Here is a 21,919-nt window from a genome sequence, read left to right as displayed (position 1 = left end):
GAGCTTGAGGTGACTGGTTTTCCACATTATTTCCAGGTGCAGATAATACATGTCTATATTTAGCCGACGACTCGTTATTTTCGTCGAAATTTTCAAATTTATATTCATAAAAACTAAACTAACAAGTGGGTCGGATGAAACACTTCGGTGAGCCTGATCCTGCCCTCGGGCTGTATTTTGCCCACCCTGTCTTACTTTATTACTAGTACACCATGGTACTTAAATCAATCGGACTCCAATCAAATATTGGGAACGAAGTGTACTTAAGGATCGTTTTGTTATTATTACTTATCGATTTTAATCGGTAAGTATGTTGATAGGTATTTTTACTTATCAATTTTAATCGGTAAGTATGTTGATAGGTATTTGTCTGTCTGTTTGTTACTTATCGATCTTAAGATCGGTAAGTATGTTGATAGATATTTGTATGTCTGTTAGATGAACGCGATACCTCACGAAGGCGAAGTTGAAAATTATGTCGTATAATTAGCGAGTTATTAATTAATTAGTGATGGGACACAAGGTGTCACTATGGAGTAAGAGCGCTGTTTTGGGGGATCCCCTAACTTTCGATCGATAAGTCTTCGGTCTCTGACCGATATTCTCATTTTGTTGTTGTTGTGGAAAAATTACACATTCTCTTTAATTACTGAACCAATTGCTTTAAATTTTCAGTGATTAAAGATTGTTGTTATCGCTAGAAGGCTATTACTTTTAATTATTTCTAAATTTTCTATGCATCCTAAGAACTCTGATATATATTTCTGTTGCTGTTTTAATTAAGTAGTAGTTAATAGTTTTAAAAGTAGCTGGTAAAAGAAACGTGGAATCGTCTTCAACTTTGAATTTAAAAACAGTTAAATTCTTCTTTGAATGTCATTGTCAATGCCATTCAAAATCATAGAATATAACGTATGGTAACGTACACTTTCTTTTTTGCGCACTGATGATTTTTTCATTCGTTTCAATATGAGAAGTATAAACAAAGTTATTGGAAGATTATTTACTCGTTGTAACGGCTCAAAGATAGTGATTCGGAGGAGCTAAACAGAAAATTCTAGTCATATATATATAATTCAGGTTATTAGCCGAGCTGAAGTTGCACTCATCTGAAATAACCTGGAAAAAATATTTTCAATCAGTAGAGTGAACTTGAGCACTTCAGAAAAAAAAAACTTCACTCCAAATAAGTAATTTCAATTAGTAAAAATCAACGACATGTATCACCTTGCAATTTATAGGTTCAAAGTGCATGAATGTTCTTTCAAAAATCTCATTTCATTTATTGATAAACCCCTTGAAACTGAGATATTCAAGATTTTTCTACAATAGCATGCAAATATTCGAAATTTGTGTGTTATCACTTCTCATATTTTACAAAGCCTTGTATCTTAAATTTACTGAAAGTTGATCCAAGATTATTAGGTTCGAAAATGCCAAGCTCTGACGCAGCACCTTGAATAAAACGCAAGATTGAATAAAATGGTAATATAATAATAAATTGTAATAATGTCTATATATTCTACATACAGGTCATCTCCTTGTAGTGGATAAAACGTGCACTAGGCCGCAATCTATGAGGCTATTATGCTTCACAACAGTTAATCGTTCATAACCTGCGGGAATGGACTGTTAGTAATACTAAATTAGAATTCTGTCTTCATTGAACTGTTGCTTTGCCATTGACAGTAATCTGGCGACAAGCAAAATAAAGTTTAGAGGCCAAGCAAGCATTGCTCATGTTACATTTTGTCCAGTTTTAAAACGACTTAGATTATTTGTGCAGGGTGAAGCTATGCTCGTTGAAGACTTGTGGTAGTGTTGTTATGCTTGCAAAAGCTCCAACGGCCGATGATTAAAATAAGAGAATTCACACTATAACAAGAGAGCTACGCCCAAATATTTGGACACGTCTGTTCGCAGTACAGTACGGTTTACCGTACCGTCAGATCACAGTCTACAAATATATTCACACTAAGCGAAGCAGTACAGTCGGACACAAAATGGCGTCCGATGCCCACAGAACGTTCGGTGACGTCATAACAAACAAAAACAAATCTCACAGAGCTAACAGAAATATTTGAAATAAATAAAAGTAATAGCCTTCTGGAGAAAAATTTTATCTGTAACCACTGAAAATTTCAGAACAATTGGTCCAGTAATCAAAGAGAAGAGCGACTTTTTAGATTTACCACCGAACGTTCTATGAATCTATGGACATCGGACGCCATTTTGTGTCCGACTACTGCTTCGCTTGGTGTGAATATATTTGTAGACTGTGATCTGACGGTACGGTAAACCGTACTGCTAACAGACGTGTCCATATATTTGGGCGTAGCTCTCTTGTTTTTTGTACGATGAGGCTATACCAGTTGACGATAGTGGCACTCTTACGCTTACAGAAACTCAAAAACGGCTTTTGATTGAAACATGAGAAATGAATTGTAACAATTGTAAACTAGACATAATAAATTTCCATGAAATAAGTTTCATTTTGCGAAAGCCTCTACATCAGGGCTTGGCAAACTTTTGTTGCTCGCGGGCCAAAATAAATTTTAGAAAGTTGAAAAACGTAAGGATTATACATTCTATAATAGAAATCAAGCAGTAATATTGAATATATATTTATTTCCTCATTGCATTGGATCTCAGAAAATTTCATTTGAATATTTTGGCGCAATTGAACCCTTTGCACTTAGCATTAACTTGTCTTTGTTTTGTTTCCATTTGTCTAAATATAATTAAATTATGGGCTCATTAAACGAGTAATTGTTAATTTTATACTTGTTATATTATAATTTAGTCTACACTTGTCTCACAATAAATTCTGTTACGTAAAGAATATATTCGGCAAAACAGCTGTTTCCTTACTATAATTCAGTGAAGCGTCGCGGGCCAGATTACATTACTCCGCATACCGGATCTGGCCCGCGGGCCGTAGTTTGCCGACACCTGCTCTACATGTTGTTTGCGCATAGTTATGCATAAAATTTCTATCGCTCGTGGTAGGCGAATACATGAAGCGGGAACAGATTGTTCATAGCATGAGAAATGTGCTGGTATATTTTACGAAGTCTTTTTTTGAAAGAGGACCTTTTAAAAAAATCGACAAAGATAAAAAGCTTAAACTTTTTATGTATTCGCAAGTTCTCTTTTTCCATTTATTACTTTTCTGACCCATATGGCGATGCTAGTCGAGAAGATGAGAGCAGCGCCAATCAAACTTAAATATGAAGGAACATCACCAAGAAATGCAACCTGTAAAAATTCGAGTATTCAAGCAAATTTTTGTACATGTTGCAGTTTTATAGGGATATGGATATAAAATTGGAAATAGAAATATTATGTGCTTTAATAAGACTGGTTTGATCATCATGGTATAATGTTATGTCTTACCTGCATAATGTATACGAAAACAATCTGAGTTGAATGAAGAACAACGACAAGTCCTGCTCGCTCTCTTTGCAGGGCAATAGTGATAAGAAACTGTCCCAAATTTCCAATTATTCCAAAGGAAAACAACATAGGTAAATCGTTCATGCATGAGTATTTCATGTCTCCACCTGCAGTCAAAATTATGAGACACATAATTACACCCCAAAAACTATAATATATGATGTGAAGAGCCGGATGGGTTTTTCGTCCAAGTTTGCTAACAGCGATGGTCGACAAAGCCATGCATAGCGCTGACAACAATGCGAAAATGATTCCCGACAAACTCGCTGCTTCCTCCTCGTAGCTTATAGGAAATAAAAATGTTGGTCTGGCGATGAGAACAACGCCCACGAGAGCAACAAAAGCAAAAATAATCTCATAGATAGATAAACTCTCCTTTAACAGAATTCGTGCCAGAAATGGCACCATGACCATGCGAAGATAGGAAATGGTAATTGCGTTTCCTGCGGGAAGCTTGTCAACTGCTAAGTATATGAACATCATTCCCGATGAACCCAGTAATCCTCTAATACACAGTAGAAGTTTTAGTCCCATCGGTCCCGTTATATCCACTTCATTATGTTTATACTGTGCGTATGGTAAGATTGTCAAAAATTGTACTGCACAGCGAGATAGGCTTATTTGTACCGGATGCAAATCAATCATCTTTACAAATATCAACATGATAGAATATAGCAGAGCAGAGAGAAGAGCACAAAAAATGCCGACAACTGAAACCATGTTTGTTTTCCTCTTGATAAATATTTATTACATCAGAGCCACGCTTATATTGTTTATCAACATATTATTTAAATTCATTTTTGAACTGAAATTTAAAAAAAAACAGGGTCAGGGGGCATAGGCATGGAAAATACTTTTCGTTTTTGTAAACTGCCGATAGCACAGGAATAGCAACCGGAAATTATCGAACGACATTATAAAGTTTGATACTTCCAGCTAATATTGGTCTTGAAATAATTTGCGATCGAGCTGTCAGTAAAATATTATATGCCGGGCAGTATTCCTTAATCTAGAAACTCCAGAAGGATGCAAATGTGTTAATTAATGATGATATTAAACCAACACTACAAAACGCTAATGTATATATATCTAACTGATATGGGCCCGTTGATAATCATTTACAAACCTATTCTTGGTATCACATGATTTCAATTTTTATCGCCAATAAACCGGAAAGTAAAACACGCTTGACACATAAACGCCACGATTTTTCTGTGAGGTTTTGAAATGAACATTGCTAGCCACTTCACTGAAACTGTCAGTTAATTTTGAACGCTGCTCGCCTTGATGGCATCCTTGCAAAGCAGGCATTCTGCGGCTAATAATTTGAACATATTCACGCGAGATGTTCACAACGGTGACCGTACATTTGAACCCACGTACATTTGAACCCATGTGTATATCCACGGGTTCAATCTATATGCGGGTGCTAAAACCCACGGGTTAGGGTTAGTATGGGTTCAACTATCCGAAAAACAAAAAAAAATCCATAGGTGCAATAGCTTACAGGTGCAATTGTCATGGGTTCAAATGTACGTGGGTTCAAATGTAATGGAACCGTTCACAACTGCTACTTTTGCTTAACTGTTACTAACTGCTCGTTACCGTTTTTAACTGTTATTTTTGATCGTTAACAGACTGGGTCTAAAAGGCAAGTAGAAGTTTGTTGGTTATCTAATTTGTGTGCTTTTCTGTGTTGACTTTTCAGCTTTTCAACAGAACGCCATTTATATGCAGCTGTGTAATAGAATGTGCGGTGTTCGTGTTCCAAAATATTTGCAAACGTCACGAATACCAAAGATTCACTGCGACCAATTCAATGAAATTTAAGTCACTGCACGTATTTAGCATTACATACAATTCAAGAACATTATCATTCCCCCTTTTTTTGGTTCAAGTCGACTTCGCCGATGCGATATTACTTCACCCCATCTGAAGAAAGCGCGTTCATTAGCAATTCCCCCTATTCAGCAAATGCATATAAACATTTTCGCGAGACCAACGCTTGGTTTATGTATTCGCGAACTTCAACCTAAGCAAATGATTCGGGTGTAGACATTTGTAAATCTTCTGAATTTCTGCTGTCAAAATCGTTCAATAGTATTTTATCTGGAAGAGCTATCAGTAATACTGCAGTCATAATCCCCCTTTTTAGAACACAAAACAGTCGCTGCGTGAATACTATTTGAAGACAATTTTCTAGCACGCTGTTAGGTTCACTCACTAAGGAACAGCTGCCGTACTGGCGGGTCTCACGTAGGTCACCAAGTAATTATGGTGGTCGTGGCGTGGCGATTTTCGGCATATGTCATTCCTGCCCCCCACCTGACGACATCATGCAAAAATCACGACACAATCACGTAATGGAGCTTTTTAAAGTATAGCGATGATCGCCCGTACTCGTGTCTGCAACAACGATAACAAAACTCACTAAAGTCAGCTATTTTTCTTGTGATCGCAGTTACGTAATATTTGAATGATTGTCTACTCTACAATACCTTTATCAAACACGAGAGCAATGTTTCCCTGTATGGACACGGAGGTCGAAACGAAATATTTTACCTACTATTCCGCCAAAATCACCACCTAAACAAAGTTGGAACTGTGTCACAGCTACTAGTGCCGATACTCTTCTAGTTGTCCCAGGTCCTGTGACACTAACGATCCATATATACGTCCAATATCAACGTGATTCGAAGTACCAAAAGCTTCGAATCACGAATGCAGTATCAAATCTTTTATAGTAGCTTATTTTTTACAGTACTTTACCTCTGTACTTAGTCTACTGTAAGGTTGTCGGCTTCGGGGGCCACAGTATTATTTTTGCAGTGTTCGCGGGCCACAATAGTGCCAAGAATAAGTAAACAGTTCAATACAAAACGAACACTTTTATTGTGGAAACACATTGATCAGTATTTGTCATATTTATCAAGCTAGAGCATGCAAAAACTACCAAAAACTTACTAAAACATGCAAAAGTCTTTCTATATTTATATTTAGTGTAAGATTTCAAACAGGAAAAGTCCTTCCGCAAATGTAATTGCTACCAGGAACATCATTAAACTTTGCTACTTGCCTCGGCTAGTCGTAACATTAGTCTATTCAGTGACATTAGTGATGTAACAATATGTCAAAAGATTTTTCTGGTTAATTTTATGACGAAACAACACTAAATGCGATTTTTTGATTACTCTCCGAATGCGACGTGGGCCACAGATAATAATGCCGCGGGCCATATGTGACCCGCTGGCCATATGTGACTCGCGGGCCATATGTGAATCACGGACCTGGGTTTGGACCACCCCGGTCTATCTTATCAAAAAACTCCCGACTTCCACATAGCATGAGATTCGCTGACATGCAATTGTGTTCTTGTTGGTATTATTTTCATTATGAAGAAATCGTTTTTCTCATTACCTAATCCTAATGGGCCAAATACTTTGAAATTTTCAGTGGTCAAGATTGTATTTTCTGCTAAAAGGCTATTACTTTTATTTATTTCAACAATTTCTGTGGGCTCTATGGGATTCCTTTTTGTGTGCGATGACGTTTCCAAAAATTGCGCACCTCGAGATGTTTGACAATACCACAATAACACGCGAAAGCCATGCTCAAATAAATGGACACGAAAGACAAAACGAAGTAGTATGGCTATCAAATCTACATGCGAATAGCATGTAAGCCGTCTGGAATTGTTAGTGAATTTACCGGTGTCTTACCCACCTTTGTAATACTAAGTAATACGACCCATAGTAGAATTTGCGCCCTTTCGCACTAAGTAGTTAACACGATCAGTCAGTCGGTTGTGACGGACTTAACGTGTACCAGAAAAGTGAAGTGGACCTCCGCCGTTATGCCTTCCTTCTGTTGAAAGCGCCAACGAGAAGACTATTCGTATGGGCAGTTGGCACACAAACAAAAGTAGTTTGGTCATATTTCTGACTTTTCGATAATGTGGGGTGGGGAATATATCGTCCATCCAATCACTGGTTTTAATTTTCGACTCGGCTGACGAGACAACTGAGAATTTTCTAACGATCAGCGCCACGTATTTCACTGCAAATTTTCCCCATTAAGCATAGAATCCTAATCCGAAAGTTCATGTTTGAAAAGGTGCTTTTACATGGGTAGAAACATAATAATTTTTGCTCTTGTCGCTCGTTAAATTTTACGCCCTTGCTCGGTGCCTCTATCACTTGAAGTCTAAGCGATAGTCGCATTTCCTTTCCCGTGACGCTCAGATTGTCGGTAATTTTTGATTCGTTGTGTACATGGAAAAACCATTTTTTGTATGACCCAGCTAGATGTCCGAAGTTGAATGAATGGCACACCGACAAAAAATGTTGCACACCCCTAATCTAGACAGACAAAATGACTGAGAATAGTGGTCTCTCAGGGCGGAGATCAACAGACAGAAAATAAGGCCTATTTGAGCGGATATTCAATACGTTAGGTCGCTTAGCGCTTCAAAATATACCTAATACTTGGTGAGAATGTTAATACCATACTCGACGTATTCTGATCATAGGTGCCACAATAATGCTACTACGTACACACTGCAGCACAACGCGAATTAGGAATTTTGTCCCACTAAGTGCATCGCGACCAGATTTAACTCAGTTTACGTGTCTTCTGCTATTCGAGTCGCATAGGATATCCATTGTTCAAGGTTTCCCAGACCCACGATACGTTCCATAGCCAAGCGAGGTGTCAGGCTTAATGTATTTTTTTTTATCTTTATTTAAAACAAAGTCTAAATAAGAAAGGCTATTTTGCTTTGGTGAGCGACGATACCTCGTATAGCTATATGGCTCTTTAGTTCAGAATAAAATCGAACTTTGCATCTGCGCAATACTACTACGATATCATCAAATATTCATCAAAATACTTCAAAACAACTTATTATACTGAACTATACATCCAAAATTAACAATCCCGAACACACAAAGATTACTATTGATATTGGCAAATTTAATTTTGCTTATGAGCTTCCTTCCATATAGCTAAACGCTTTATACATGAATCCATCCTAGTAACGGTGTATTGTGCAAATATTGTCTGACATTTGCAAACATAGACAAAAAGCAAACTTTATTTCACTTCAATATGCATCGGTATATAATGAGATACAATGAATTCGATGTACTTGCATTGAGTGTACTTAGTATCATTGACTTGCTGGGATTGACGATGGTGGTGGATAAGTTTGTTCAAGCTACTGATAGTTATTTCTACTCGTCGCTTATTTGTACACAAAAAATATGAATGATCATGAGGATAATAAACCACAATTCTGTCACTGATGGACTAATTGTGAATAAGTATTTATAACTTTAAAAAATTCTTCATTATCCAATTCCTCGGCAAAATGAAATGGCATATAAAATAAAAGATTGAGTTGTGTTAGGCGAGTTTCCGTGGGCGAATGAGAAAATGTATTGCCAACTAACTACCTTTTACTATGACAGTATTCAAATAACTTTACGTGTCGACTTCAAAAATAGTAGTAGATCAAGTTGGTGCATTCTTTCCATACTTGTTTGTAATCCAAACGATTCTACAAAAATATGTTGTTTTATTATTAAAATACTTTACGGGTTCTGTAATATTTTGTTTCAAGTCGATTGACGCATGGGCGTCGGTAGATATTTGCTTCAAAGTATTCAATATAAAAATATTTGAATTGTACTTCGAATGTGAACAGTTGAGTAAAAATTTTGAAAATATAGAGAAATTGCGCAATGTTTTCAATCTCTCGCATAGAGACCGTTTCAAATCATTCTTTTTGTTTGGTTGTTCACATAAAAATGAAAGGCACTATTTCATCTAAAATGAAACCCAATTTACTTTCACTATACTTAAAAATACAAAAGCACTACTTTTAATATCTAGTTAATAGAACGTTTTAGAAGAACGGTTTCATAACTAGAACAGGTTTGGTTAAATCGCTCTGAATACCTTTGATAAGTAAATAAATATTAGCCTCCTAAAACCTTACTTAATACTTACATCATTAACGTGAGAGGACAACATAAAATAGAAGCGGTCACCAGCCAAGTAAATCCATGAGAAATGTATAAAGTCGATGGATAAATCACCAAAAATACAACAGAAGATGCGTTGATGATTTCTGTTGCAAAAGATACTAATGCGAGAGTGGGACCTATAGCAGAAAGCAGTTAAATTATTCGTTATGAACCAAATGCAAAGAGTACTACGTGCCTGGGTCGTCAGGGCGGCACGCACAGTGGTTGCATAGGATAAAAATCAATTATACGAACTTTGCAATTCGCCAATCGTCACCTTCGGGTGTTTTAACGCCTCTGTGTGAACATATTTTGACAATATACAATATTATATAATGCTATTGAGCAATCTCACATAACAACCTCAAGATCAAATAAAAATATCACCTTGCTCAGAGGTAGACACAAGACTAGAGATTCTCAATCGGATGTATGGAGTAGTTATACTGCTGAAAACGCCAATACTTGTGGCTGTAATAAATAAATGTTTATCAATATATGAGAAACCCGTTTATGAGTCGTTGGATAGATTGGTGTCGTCAACAGCGAGTAGTCCTCTTTTCAAAATTAAACTAGAAACAATTTGTGCCAATTCTTAAAAATATCCTGGAATATATCAATAAGGGATTAAAATTAGACACTTACCTACGAAGACTAATGTAGCACCATTTGCAAAAAACATCAGCAGTGAAGTTAAAAGCCGCCCGGTTATTGAAGTTAATAACATGGTCTGACTATTCATATGTAGAATTGACTCATAAAAAATGACGATGAAAGGAGAGAATATAATGGTGCATGCGTCTATGCCCTGTAGTGATCAAGATATTGCATATTAAAATGCCTTTCTTGGAATGTACACTCGTTTTAGGATGAAAATACTCACGTTTTGTGCTCCAACAAGTTCAGGAGTAAAACATATAGGGCTGGAGACAAAATACATTGTTTGAAAAATATCGATTCCATTCATAACAAACATGTAAGTTACAAAGGCCATTAAATAAAACCACAGTCTCCACACCCGTCCTTCCCTATATCCTCCTCCGTGTGCGCATTCGCTCAGAGATTTACCTTGAAAGAAAGAAAATACAAACTTTTATGAAGATATTATATGGAAAACTAAATTGGGAGCATATTAGCTTCACTAACGTATCTCCTAATTGAAACGAATGTATTACTGTACTTGCTATATATATAAATAAGGATGTATGTTGTATCATATCGATATATTTGGACAACGAAATTTATAAGCTTTGTTCCAGGACTTACCATTAACTGTAGTATCATCACAAATATCGCATTTACTATAATCCGAGGAATATATTCTTTTAACTTCTTTAATTTGAATCCAAACCGACGGTTTTTGTTTTGAATTTTCATTTTTGTCAAGTTTCTCTTCAGTAATTGTACATTCAGTTTCATCTCCAACAACTGAAAGTTTTTCAGACTTTAATTGGACGACTTCCTCGATTGCGGCCAACTTATGCGACCCTGGTTTATTTGTTTTGAGAAAAGGAAGCAAAATGAGGGCGACAATGCTACAACCGACAAGAAGGAAGGATGACGGGACAAACCCGCGATATTTAATCCAGTATCCAGTTCCCATCAACGCCAAACCTCCACCAAGTGACGATGTAACTTCCAAAATAGTATACCTGTATATAGTAAAACGTGTTTTGTACTTTTCTCGTCGTTGGGCATCGATTTTCGAAGTCACTGAAATATGCAAATGCCAAACCACAGCAATTTACAGTGTTTCGGTGGAAATAAATATTACCACTATATATATATATATATTAATATATTATGTCATCTATGCGGTAAAAAATAAATTCTTACATCATAACAAAGTAGAATTGTTATCTATCAACTCATAAATTTAGAAATCAAGTTTAGAAAATACCGTCACCTCCTGCCTCTTTTTTCTGTTTGAACAGTATCGCTGAGATAAGCAGTACCAACGTCGATCATAGTCGAATAACCACCAGATAAGCCGTAGGATAAGGCGTTAATAACAACAAAATGCAGCGGCAATCTGTGAATATTCAAATAACGTGGATACTGGATAAACAAGATACAGTAGGCTACTTCTCCACTTCTTAGGATTATTACACTATTTAAGAAAAGATTATATTATAAACAAATTATGACTATAAAAAAGCTGATGTAATTGCCTAATTATAATCCATATGTCGAAAAACATGAATTTTAAAACCTGAATAATATGATCAATGCTTGCATAGTCGAGCTAAGCAAACAACCCAAAAGAGGGAAGACCAATGCTCGTTTCCGTCCAATGCTGTCGCTCCAAGCTGTTATAATTAAAGATGAAATTGCATTGGATGTGTACAGAACTATCTTCGTGTACATTGACCACCTGAAATGAGCAATTTTCAGTACTGAAAAAATGTAGTGCAACATCGAAAGATGATATCAACATATCATTAGCATGGCAATGTGAGAGACATTAATCAATTTAGCAAAACACGTATTCTTAACCTTTTTTAGTTTGCGGACCGGTAAAATTTCAAAACTAATTTTGCGGGCTGGCGAATTCTCAAAATCAACCCCAAATGTCAAACACACAAAAATAGTTTAAACGAATGTAATTACGGCGAAAGTGTGAAATTCAGAATCAGACAATTCAATTAATGATAAATTGGCTGCTGTCTTTTTGGTATTACACGTGTTGAACACGGTTCTAATGAAGTTTCTGCGTAGCGAGATATAGCGTTGACTTCCACAGAGTTTCTCTGTTTCGTCTTGATGAGATATAACGATGAAAAGCTTTTCTCGCATAAGTAAGTTGTATGAATAATCAGCAGTAATTTAATGGTAGTGTCACCGAGCTATGATGTTTGCAGTTATGACGTCATAGGCTAAACAAAACATCCAGCCATTCAGGGTTTGAAATGGGCGAAGGACCTCTGACCAAGTTTGGTTTACGCATCAATGGGAGGTAAAACTCACGAAGTGAATGGGCAGGCCATCAATACCCTGTATTTTGCAAATGATAAATTATATTGGAATATATTTGGGGGGCCGGCAGGAAGGTTGACGCGGACCGACGGTTGAAAACCACTGGTTTAGGTCATAATTTGACAGAGATATTTGCTACTTAGTACAACACAGTCGAGTTTAGGGCAGATTACGTTGAGTTGATTCATTCGAGGTGCCCGACATGGGCCATGAAACTTGATATAATTTGAAATACATTGAAGAAAAATCACTTGCTTGGAAGCTTCGTCTGCTATAACTTGTTCATTGTCGCTTACGTGTGTGACATTATCAACTTCTTCGCAATATTTCACGGAATGATTCGAAGTAAAATTGTGCGATTCAGAGACCATCTGCAAAAAAAACATGAACACTCGAGGATGAATTTAATTAATGCGTTATAATAATGTGTGAGGCTAGACTACACGACAATCGGAGGTGGCCCAATGATACCAGCAAATTTAACGGTATGGGCCGTTTGGTCGTCGTGTCTCAGTATACCTCTTACTATTACTGACGGTTTTTCCACCAGGAACATTTAGATTATGTCGCGTTTCATTTATACAAAACCAACGACGGAGACAAAAATTCTCTCACCTGATAAATATATTCATTCTCAATTGTATGTAGAGTGTAGAATGTTGCAGATGCAAAAAACGTAATTGTTTCAATTATAGGGAAACGTCCCATACTTGATCAATCATAATAAAATTACAAGTGAAACAAGGAGTAGAAAACGGTATGTAGCATATTGATTCGGATTTTTTGTACAAAGCCCCCACCAACGCTCAAAATAAGAATATTAGTAATTATCTAGTTGGGTATGAATGCAAATTGTGCTGGGAATTATCCTAACTGGATAATTATTAATTTGATATTTAAAAATGTGACGGGGTGGTTTTCAAAAATATCACATTTTTGAATTAGTGGCGGGGCTTTGTACAAAAGATCCATTGATTCTACCAATCACTACTTTATATTTATTTTAAGCTAGTTTATTACAACCCACTGCGTTATCGCCCTCGAATCAGACAACACACTGTTCTATTATATGAATGCTCACTTACTGCTGAATAGAGTACCATATCTCTCTTCAGATATTATTAGGCAATAAATCGTACGACGTGTTAAACTGTTGATTACGATTCTATATGCTACACTTGCGCTAGGTACGGTTTTATCATCGTTGTCTGACAGGAAGTTATTGCAAAAACTTTGCAGTTTTGATTTTCATGAGAGACCTCGCTGTTACTGGTACTAATCGAAACAAAATAAAACCCTTTTCTGTAATATACCAATTTGTACTCAAGTTGCGTAGCTATGAACCAGCTATCAAAATAGGCTGATGTTTAATTCACCTGGACTTTGGAGTGACCTGATTTTTTAATGCGCTCATCGAAGAGTTTGTTTGCGAAGCATGGAAAGGGTTGCGGGACAATAGCTCTCTCCAGACGCCCGGAGATGTTTTTAATTATTATGATATAATGCCGTGTACTGGCGTCGCTGTCAAGAAGTAGCTTATTGCGAGGAATGTATTTTCAGAATTAGACTGTCAGTTGCAACTGAAGAGACGCTAATTTGGCTGCCGTCTGTATTGCGATTGCGAGAGATTAACACGACACATAATAAGAATAGTGTTAATTTGAATACAAACATTAATTATGTCGACTTTGCCAGCCGTTTCCTGATTTAAATAACTGACAAATCCTATACGGTGATGGGTACAAACGTAAAAAAATTGCCTGCCTCTTTCTTAAAAAGATCTTTGTTTTCGCTGCCATATTGATATTTGACATTGGCACTTGAATTCAGTAACATCCTGTAATCCAATACCTTCTGGCGTGAAATTTAGGATACTATGATCTGAGCGTCCGTTCACAGAGAGACTTTTAAACTCAATCGTTATTTAACTCTAACCCATAATAGAATGGAGCGTTGGTAGAAACCAGACATGGGCAAATTACTGCCCGCGGGCCAAATCCGACCCGTTGGGTAATTCAATATGGCCCGCCTGATGCTACCTCAACCAAACTGAAACAAGATTTTGATGTTTTATCTAAAATAGCTCAAGGAAATTGCTTAGATTAGCGGTTAAATTTAGTTTTCGCACTAGGCATATTGTTTTCCACCTTTGCTTTGTAAAACTGCAAATATTGTTCATAAAATACAGACAAAAATACAAATACAGTAAAATACAAAATTTTACATCACACTTACATGGCCCGCCAGACTAGGTGGGCAACATTTTCGGCCCCTGGTCAAAAACCTTGCCCGCCCCTGATATAAACAGATAACTATAGTATTAAATGGTAAAATACGCATCTTTGTTTATTTCCTCATACCAGTAAAAAATGCAAATTTCAAGGCTAAAAGATACGCTGAAATACAGTACGGTATAGCATCTCATTGGATCAGTGCTGCCGCGCAATATCTGTCTCATTACTGCATTAATAAACTGGTCATAATACTTGTATTTTATAGTTATCCTTGTGATACCTGCGACTGTGAGCAAAACACTTTCTTCCAGTAATTATATGCTGACACCACTACACGCTAATTTAATTATTTACTCTTGAAAGTCTTCTTTTTGTAATTTGAGTGAGCGTATGAGTGTTGTTTATATAATCCGCTCGGCCATGTACCCGTAGTTCCTGGTTTCAGTATTCTTTGGTTAAGCACCCCGACGTATCAACCAAAGTGACTACTGATTATAGTCACTTTGGTATCAACCGGCTGTGTTTTTTTTGCGTCGTCTCGCTGCATGAACAGATGGCGCGGTCAGTTTCGCAAATTTGCACTACTCTTTATTCTATTTGCGTTTTACGTAGCCCCGAGCAAATCGGCACATATTCTAATATACATACGACCTGCGAAAACGTCCCAACGCGCGTAACTCTGGTTGTAGTTTACTCCCTGCACCTTAGAGCGACATACTTTATACCAGGGATGGCAAACCTTTTATGATGGATGGGTCTAATTTTTATTATAAAAGATGAGACTGTGGGTCATATATATTTAATCAATGTATGCAGCAATGAGAACTAGCTGTTGCACCTTTTCCTCCTTTTTTAATATTGTATGATTGTTTTTACTTGTTGGAAACACAACCGAAAACTGGCGAATAACACGCAACACCACGAAAACGAGGCAATGTTTGAAACCATGCTTGAATACCTGTCGGAGCGGACAAAGTATCTGAGCGGCCGCTCCAATTTAAATGGTTACGTCACTGTTTACGTATAGCTGATTAGTCGTTGTTACAGAAGTAAACAAGGAAATGGATGCTGGGGAAACATCCATATGACTAAGATTTATCAACCTTACATTTAATTCTAAATAATAATATCTAGCACGCCGAAAAAATATCTAGACTTCAAATTTTACACCTCGTACGAAACTATCTAGATTCTAAGTAAAGATATAAAACATCTAAATTCGCAGCCCTGCTTCGAAGCGAACTCGCTTCAACAAGACGAGTTGCGAATTGCGATTAACTGACCGATCTGGTATTGTTATATCACAAACGATGTAATATTGCCAGCTTTGACTTTACACCTTGAATGTTAGAATGGTTTGCCATCCATGGGATATTCAATTCGTTTATTACTTCAGACCGCTGTGGTCCATATAAAAACAACACAACAAATAAACATAAGCAAAACAAAAATAACGCAATAAATACATAAAATAGTCATACTGTATACCAAAATCATTTATTTATATATTATTGTGTATAAGTTGTGTTTTCTTGGTTTGACCAATGACATTAAACAAGATGATAGGCAACTCTGACGTCACTCCATAAGACTACAGGCGGAAGATTGTATTTCATGATACGCTCCAATGCACATATTTCTCGTCGCCTTTCGCGTCCGTTTTCCGCTCGCTTTTGCTACTCGGTGTCTTTTTTACGTGTAGTACCTGCCTTTTTGCGCCTGTAACAAAACAAAATAATCTCTATATCTAAGAACTTTTGCTCACTTGGAAAGTTGGAATCAAATCAGAAAGTTTTTTTTTATCAGAGAATATTACAGACGCGATAGCGGAAAGATTTGTGTGGAACATTTTGCAGATAATGACAAAGTTCAAAGTTAGTAATTTTAATGTTTGCGCTTAATCATTGAAATTTCATTTAAAGAGGGGTGTCATACAAAACTGTGCTGTGATACAATTCCATACAATTCCAAGTTTGCACCTATCGAACTTGCTTTTGTAGGTGAATTGATTAGACATATTACATATTCAGTTAATCGTAGGTAACATTGCTGGTACATAATGCATCGTAGATAGGTTTGTTTAAATTCAGGAATTTAGCTCATAGCCCACTAATTAATATTATCTTCTATGCGGGAGGTTGCAGGGCTGAATTCAACTTGCAGCCTTACCGACCACCTGACGATGCTCATTTAGTTTGGCTCGAGCAAGTCTTCTTGAAATGCTTGTGTGGATGGAAACTACCTATATTTTTTGCCTTCCTCCGATTTTAGACAAATTTATTCTGAGGGATTTCGCATATAATTCTCATTGATTGTTGGCTGTTTATAATTCCTATTGATTGTGAATTCTGATTATAACAAAGAGTTAAAAATTTTTTATCTAATTTACTGGCACCTTTTTCTTGTCAATACTCCAAGCTGAGGTAATAAACAAGACAATACATTTATGTCATCTGGAAGCAAAATATGCACACTAATTAATAGTTTGGCACATTGAGATAATACATCATGACATAAAATACAAGTTAAAGATATGTATGACCATCACATGGTAATTAAAATTAAAAAAAATTAATAGGGGCTGTGGAGTATGAAAAGTTCAAGACAAAGAAAAGAACAAATGTTCATAGCTCATGAACTCTCAATTTTGCCTCCATTGCTTTGTGAAGGCCAATATATTTCGAGTGGCTGAATTGGTTTACCTTTATGATAGCAACGATTTTGTATTCAATATAGCGAGATTATTTCAAAATAATTGAAGTGATATTATTTCCCAAAGCAATTCTTGAATCGTCTGGAATAGATCAGTGGTCTCAAACTTATGGGTTTTCGAGAGCCGCATTGCATTTCGGAAATTGTAAAAAGAGCCGCAAACAGTTTTTGATAATGTATACTTAAAAGATATTTTTAAGATAGTTTTAGTTTGTGACATATATTGTGATGCAACTAAACAGTTGGATTAAGTTTTAAAATTTTCTTCAATTTCAAATGCAATTACATATTAATATTTGCATTCCACTATTATTGCAACATTTGCAAGTTACTGTATTTATTATAAAAAATTATAAAATTCTATGTACAACCATCAAAATCATTTTTGAACAAGCTTTGAATAAGGAAAGAATAATACATACACTAAAAATAACTTAATCTAAATATATGAACCTAAAATTAACAAAAATACTACAGTATAAACTCAATGTTTTAATAATTACATTTGTCCTGACGTTTGGCATCTTTTTTGTGTCACCAGCATACTAAGGCCAGGCTGTAATGATTTTATAGTACCGACTCTAACTAACGAGGCCACATGATCATGGGTTAATCTGGATCTTTGCGAATGTTTAATTAACTCCAGTAATGCAAAAAAGTTACTTTTATCATTTCATGTATAGATCAGTAAAAAAAACAAATGACAGATTTTTTTGAGAAGACATTTCGCACCACATTGCGTGGTATAGGATCGCTTGAATTATTATTGATATTGATTTTTAGTAACTAAGTCGTTGTATAATTATATTAATATACAAACACATGGAAATTTTCTGTCCGAAGTTGGTCTTCGAATTTGTCATATTGACTGCTGAGCTTATTGTGTTTTTTCATTGTATTGATGGAAATATGACAAATTAAACAATGTGCTTCAGAATTTTGTGAAAAGCAGAAATGTTACAACTCCCATTTTCTTCGAAAATGCCACCTCCTTCATGTACTTTGCGTTTAATTTAATCACTCAAGTGTTTTATTCAAGTATTCTTTTGCAAGCTTGATGTGTATTCTTAATTGGGTCAAAATGTGGACAAAAAAAATTATTATTCCAAAACTTCTTTCAGTAAATTGTATTCTGTGTGAATAATCAATTTCACTTTAAAAGGTTTGAAAAATCTATTACATTTAGACAAAAAAAAACTTCCAAAATACTATTACAATTATTGTTAAGCGTTCGAGGGCCGCACTGGAAGTTCTCTGGGGCCGCGAGTTTGAGATCCCTGGTCTAGATTGAAGTTGTGCAAAAAATATATGATAGTATTTTATCATGAATGATGATTATACCCCTTCCGGAATTTCTTCTATAGTACTACCAAAAGTTGATGAACCAAATATAACACAGGTGCAGTGAGTTACCCGTAATCCTCATTTTCCAAAGCTGTTTTAAGTATGTCTGGCGTGTTTTGTGCCTTTTTACAAATAAGACCGAGTATGCAATTTTACGCTTTTGAATTTTTAGTTATTTTCCTCAAGCCCTGCAGGATGTGGGGGCCATACACAACTCTACCGGAGGGTCAAATGTCTTTGCATGTCTCCATAGGTTGTTTTTCTATTGCAGAGTACTCTAATTATATTTCTTGGAATCACACTGTCACTGATATGTCGCCAGACTTCTGATATCTCCCCTTCTGCTACAGTTGTCCTGTGAATAAAAAGGTGCTGCAGGAGTCTCACAATGCTTAGACAGGTTTGTCCACAACTTTCACATCTGAAGAAACAGAGGAGATTTATTAATTTTCGTTAAGAATAAATAAAGCAGTCTATATGATTTAGAATGGAAAAGCTAATAAATCCAATATCTCATGTTTTATGTAAAAAATATTTTACTGAATTTGGTATATAATTCCGGCAAATGGGCAACTACGTACCGTACTGAATTAATAACTTCGTAGTATTTGACAAAGGCTGGCTTTCCCACATGTACTTAACAGTGCGATGACCGGGTGTGATATACAATAATAGTATTTACCTTACCTTTTTCCGATTTTTTTTACCTTAACTTTCCAAAATATCATTAAAATCGACAACAACTGTCAAAGCAGGCACGAACACCATTCGTGCTACGCCTTGAAAGCAGCACACATCCGCTCGTTTTCGTCTCGTCAAGTATGTGCATTGGAGCGTGCTATCGAATACGATCTTCGGACAAAAATGCCGGAGTTGCGCATCATGTTGTTTAATGTCATTGGTTTGACAAGTGAAATATTCTCTCTCACTATCTGCAGCGCTCCATGCGAGTTGTCACTTTGGTTTTTCCGATCGGCGCGAGTTTGACTTTGCTTCTGTTTCTCCGGCAGGGCTTCTTTACAGTCGGACAGTACAACGGTTGGTGCGAATGTGCGATTGCTCTACTGCTCTAGAGCTAGTGAATTTGTTAGATTACACTATTGGGACGTAGTCTGTATTTTTATACAGCTATTGAGTATAAGGCACGGTTGACTTTGATCTGTTGACTGTAAATATATTATCTGACATTGGCACGCATTGTTAGGTATTTGTATTCACAGCTATTGTCACTCTATTTTTATTCCCATTATTCAAAACTTCATGCTGCTTTTCAACCATGTACCGTAAAACCGGCTAACTTCGGATGATTTCACTATATTTTGAACAATATCTCCGCCGCATGTTGTTCAACTGAAGCCAAATTTGGAATATAATACATTGTGGCTATTCTCGTCTTGATAAAGTCGGTTCCATATCCATCAAAGCCTTTTTTCATTGAAATTATTGTCTTTATTCGTCTATTCTAAAATTATCTAACTTCGGATGGCCACTTTTCTCTTTGCGTCAACTCGTCGTGAGAGAGAAATGTCTGCGTAAGCAATGACGCGTGACAACGTCGCTGAATAGACCTTACGCCGCCACGACCTGTCTTGCGTGTTGAATACTGACGTTTGTACGTGACGTTACTACGTGACGTTACTCTTGCCGCTTCGCGAAGCTTAACTATTTAACTACTCCTAATTTATTGCAAAATGCTAGTTCGTTCTTTTATGATCGTTTATTTTCAATGCAAGAAAAGGATTAACAAAAAAAAAAAAAACGGAAGAATTGAAAGTACCTAACACTGGTGTAGGTTGAAATTGAAATGCAATATGGAACAAGTAAAGAATGAACAAAAAATTAGACAATTAAAAATAAACGGATGAATCGAATGAAACACTGGCAAAAGTAAAAATTGAAATCAAAAAGCAATATGGAACAAGTAAGGTATGAACAAAAATTCGACAGTTAAAAATAAACAGATGAATTGAAGGAAACGCTGGCAAAATCAAGAATTGTAATCATTTCCACATGGGTTAGACGGGTCTTTGCAACAGTTCTTGTGGAACCAATGTGTTTCGCTGCAGCTTTCGCAACCGACCCATTCATCCTCAATTTCCGTACTTCCATTTGGATCATTCCATAATCCACAAGCAGAGCAGGTTTCGTCTTGATTATCACTTTTCATATTTTCTGATTTTCTCAGAGCTCCCCGTTGATCGGCTCGGCAGAGGTTCCTGCCCGGTGTGACTTTCGATCCTCGCTTTCGTTTCACTTAATAAAGTCAAATGACAATAAACGGATAAAAACGGCAAAAAGAAACTTTGCCACTTTTTTTCATTTTGCGCCTCACCTGTATGTGGTCCAACCTCCTGCTGTGTGCATGTATGTAGAGTTCTACGCTCACCTGTTAAAGATATTATTATCATCTGCCGATCGTAAACAGACATATCTAATCATTATGATCGTATAGATACAGGTTTCAGGCCTAACGTATTACTAATTGCTACGGTATCTATCGGTGTCGGAGGAAGTATGCAAAAACAAAAATCGACAAATTTCATATGCATTAAGCGTATGCATACCCATATTTTTAAATAAACAACATATGACTGAGACGATAGTGATGTTTTTGTAGGATTTAGTGACTAGGATCATGGATAAGCATAATTTTTAAATTTCACAAAACTGGGCGCCGCGATGTCTGGCGTTCAAATGTCGCAGCGAGTAACGCACGAGCTACGCAAAGTGACGTCGGCTACGAAGAGAGAGAACGGGATTTGCGTCGTTGACGTCACGCTGTACGTAATCATCAAAACGTCGATATTTTGATGTAATTTTTAAATCAAAATAATCGATTTTACTCGAATCTCGTACGACACCTTGTGATCACTGTATTTTTTTGTATACATTGTGTACGCTCTCTAGCGCTTGGTGGTGATTTGACGAGGGTAGCGTCTGTAGAAGTCACGATTTGAGCCGCTCGAAAAAACGGTGTCATTTTTTTGGTAAAATATGATTTTTTGAATGATAAAAAATCAAATCGAGCGATTGGAGGCTACGGCAGATTCAGATATGTAAGGCCTTACTATAGAAACCGACAGAAGCGCAATACGACGAAATTTAGTTGAGATATGAATGATTGAAAATTTCATCCGAAGTTACAAGGCATCCGAAGTTAGCCGGTTTTAC

General features: G+C 36.4%; 3 protein-coding genes across 6 annotated transcripts; all 3 read right to left on the bottom strand.

Annotated features, from left to right (window-relative positions):
• Positions 1 to 2,304: 2,304 nt before the first annotated feature.
• On the bottom strand, positions 2,305 to 4,733 carry LOC120344368 (solute carrier family 35 member G1-like). Of its 2 annotated transcripts, none has more exons than XM_039413560.2 (2): positions 3,397 to 4,733; positions 2,305 to 3,258 (listed from the first exon to the last, which is right to left on the bottom strand). In XM_039413560.2, the coding sequence occupies exons 1-2, from the start codon at positions 4,174 to 4,176 to the stop codon at positions 3,133 to 3,135; spliced, it is 906 nt and encodes a 301-aa protein (XP_039269494.1). In that variant the 5' UTR covers positions 4,177 to 4,733; the 3' UTR covers positions 2,305 to 3,132. The 2 variants fall into 2 exon arrangements, with proteins under 2 accessions (XP_039269494.1, XP_077969100.1); XM_078112974.1 differs by having other exon boundaries at positions 2,305 to 2,731.
• Positions 4,734 to 6,839: 2,106 nt separating this feature from the next.
• Positions 6,840 to 15,380, bottom strand: LOC120344345 (proton-coupled folate transporter-like). Of its 3 annotated transcripts, none has more exons than XM_039413517.2 (10): positions 13,544 to 15,380; positions 12,714 to 12,829; positions 11,695 to 11,856; positions 11,389 to 11,514; positions 10,749 to 11,134; positions 10,366 to 10,550; positions 10,128 to 10,290; positions 9,870 to 9,953; positions 9,466 to 9,619; positions 6,840 to 9,013 (listed from the first exon to the last, which is right to left on the bottom strand). In XM_039413517.2, the coding sequence occupies exons 1-10, from the start codon at positions 13,559 to 13,561 to the stop codon at positions 8,968 to 8,970; spliced, it is 1,440 nt and encodes a 479-aa protein (XP_039269451.2). In that variant the 5' UTR covers positions 13,562 to 15,380; the 3' UTR covers positions 6,840 to 8,967. The 3 variants fall into 3 exon arrangements, with proteins under 3 accessions (XP_039269451.2, XP_039269450.2, XP_039269453.2); XM_039413516.2 differs by having other exon boundaries at positions 13,074 to 15,375; XM_039413519.2 differs by lacking the exon at positions 13,544 to 15,380 and having other exon boundaries at positions 12,710 to 12,832.
• Positions 15,381 to 20,086: 4,706 nt separating this feature from the next.
• Positions 20,087 to 21,233, bottom strand: LOC144422773 (uncharacterized). Its single transcript, XM_078112573.1, has 2 exons — positions 21,081 to 21,233; positions 20,087 to 21,001 (listed from the first exon to the last, which is right to left on the bottom strand). Exons 1-2 carry the CDS (start codon positions 21,175 to 21,177, stop codon positions 20,736 to 20,738), a joined length of 363 nt encoding a protein of 120 aa, XP_077968699.1. The 5' UTR covers positions 21,178 to 21,233; the 3' UTR covers positions 20,087 to 20,735.
• Positions 21,234 to 21,919: the final 686 nt, after the last annotated feature.

Source organism: Styela clava, chromosome 5, assembly GCF_964204865.1.
Source record: "Styela clava chromosome 5, kaStyClav1.hap1.2, whole genome shotgun sequence".
Lineage (NCBI taxonomy): Eukaryota > Metazoa > Chordata > Ascidiacea > Stolidobranchia > Styelidae > Styela > Styela clava.
This window is presented reverse-complemented; position numbering and strand designations above follow the sequence as displayed.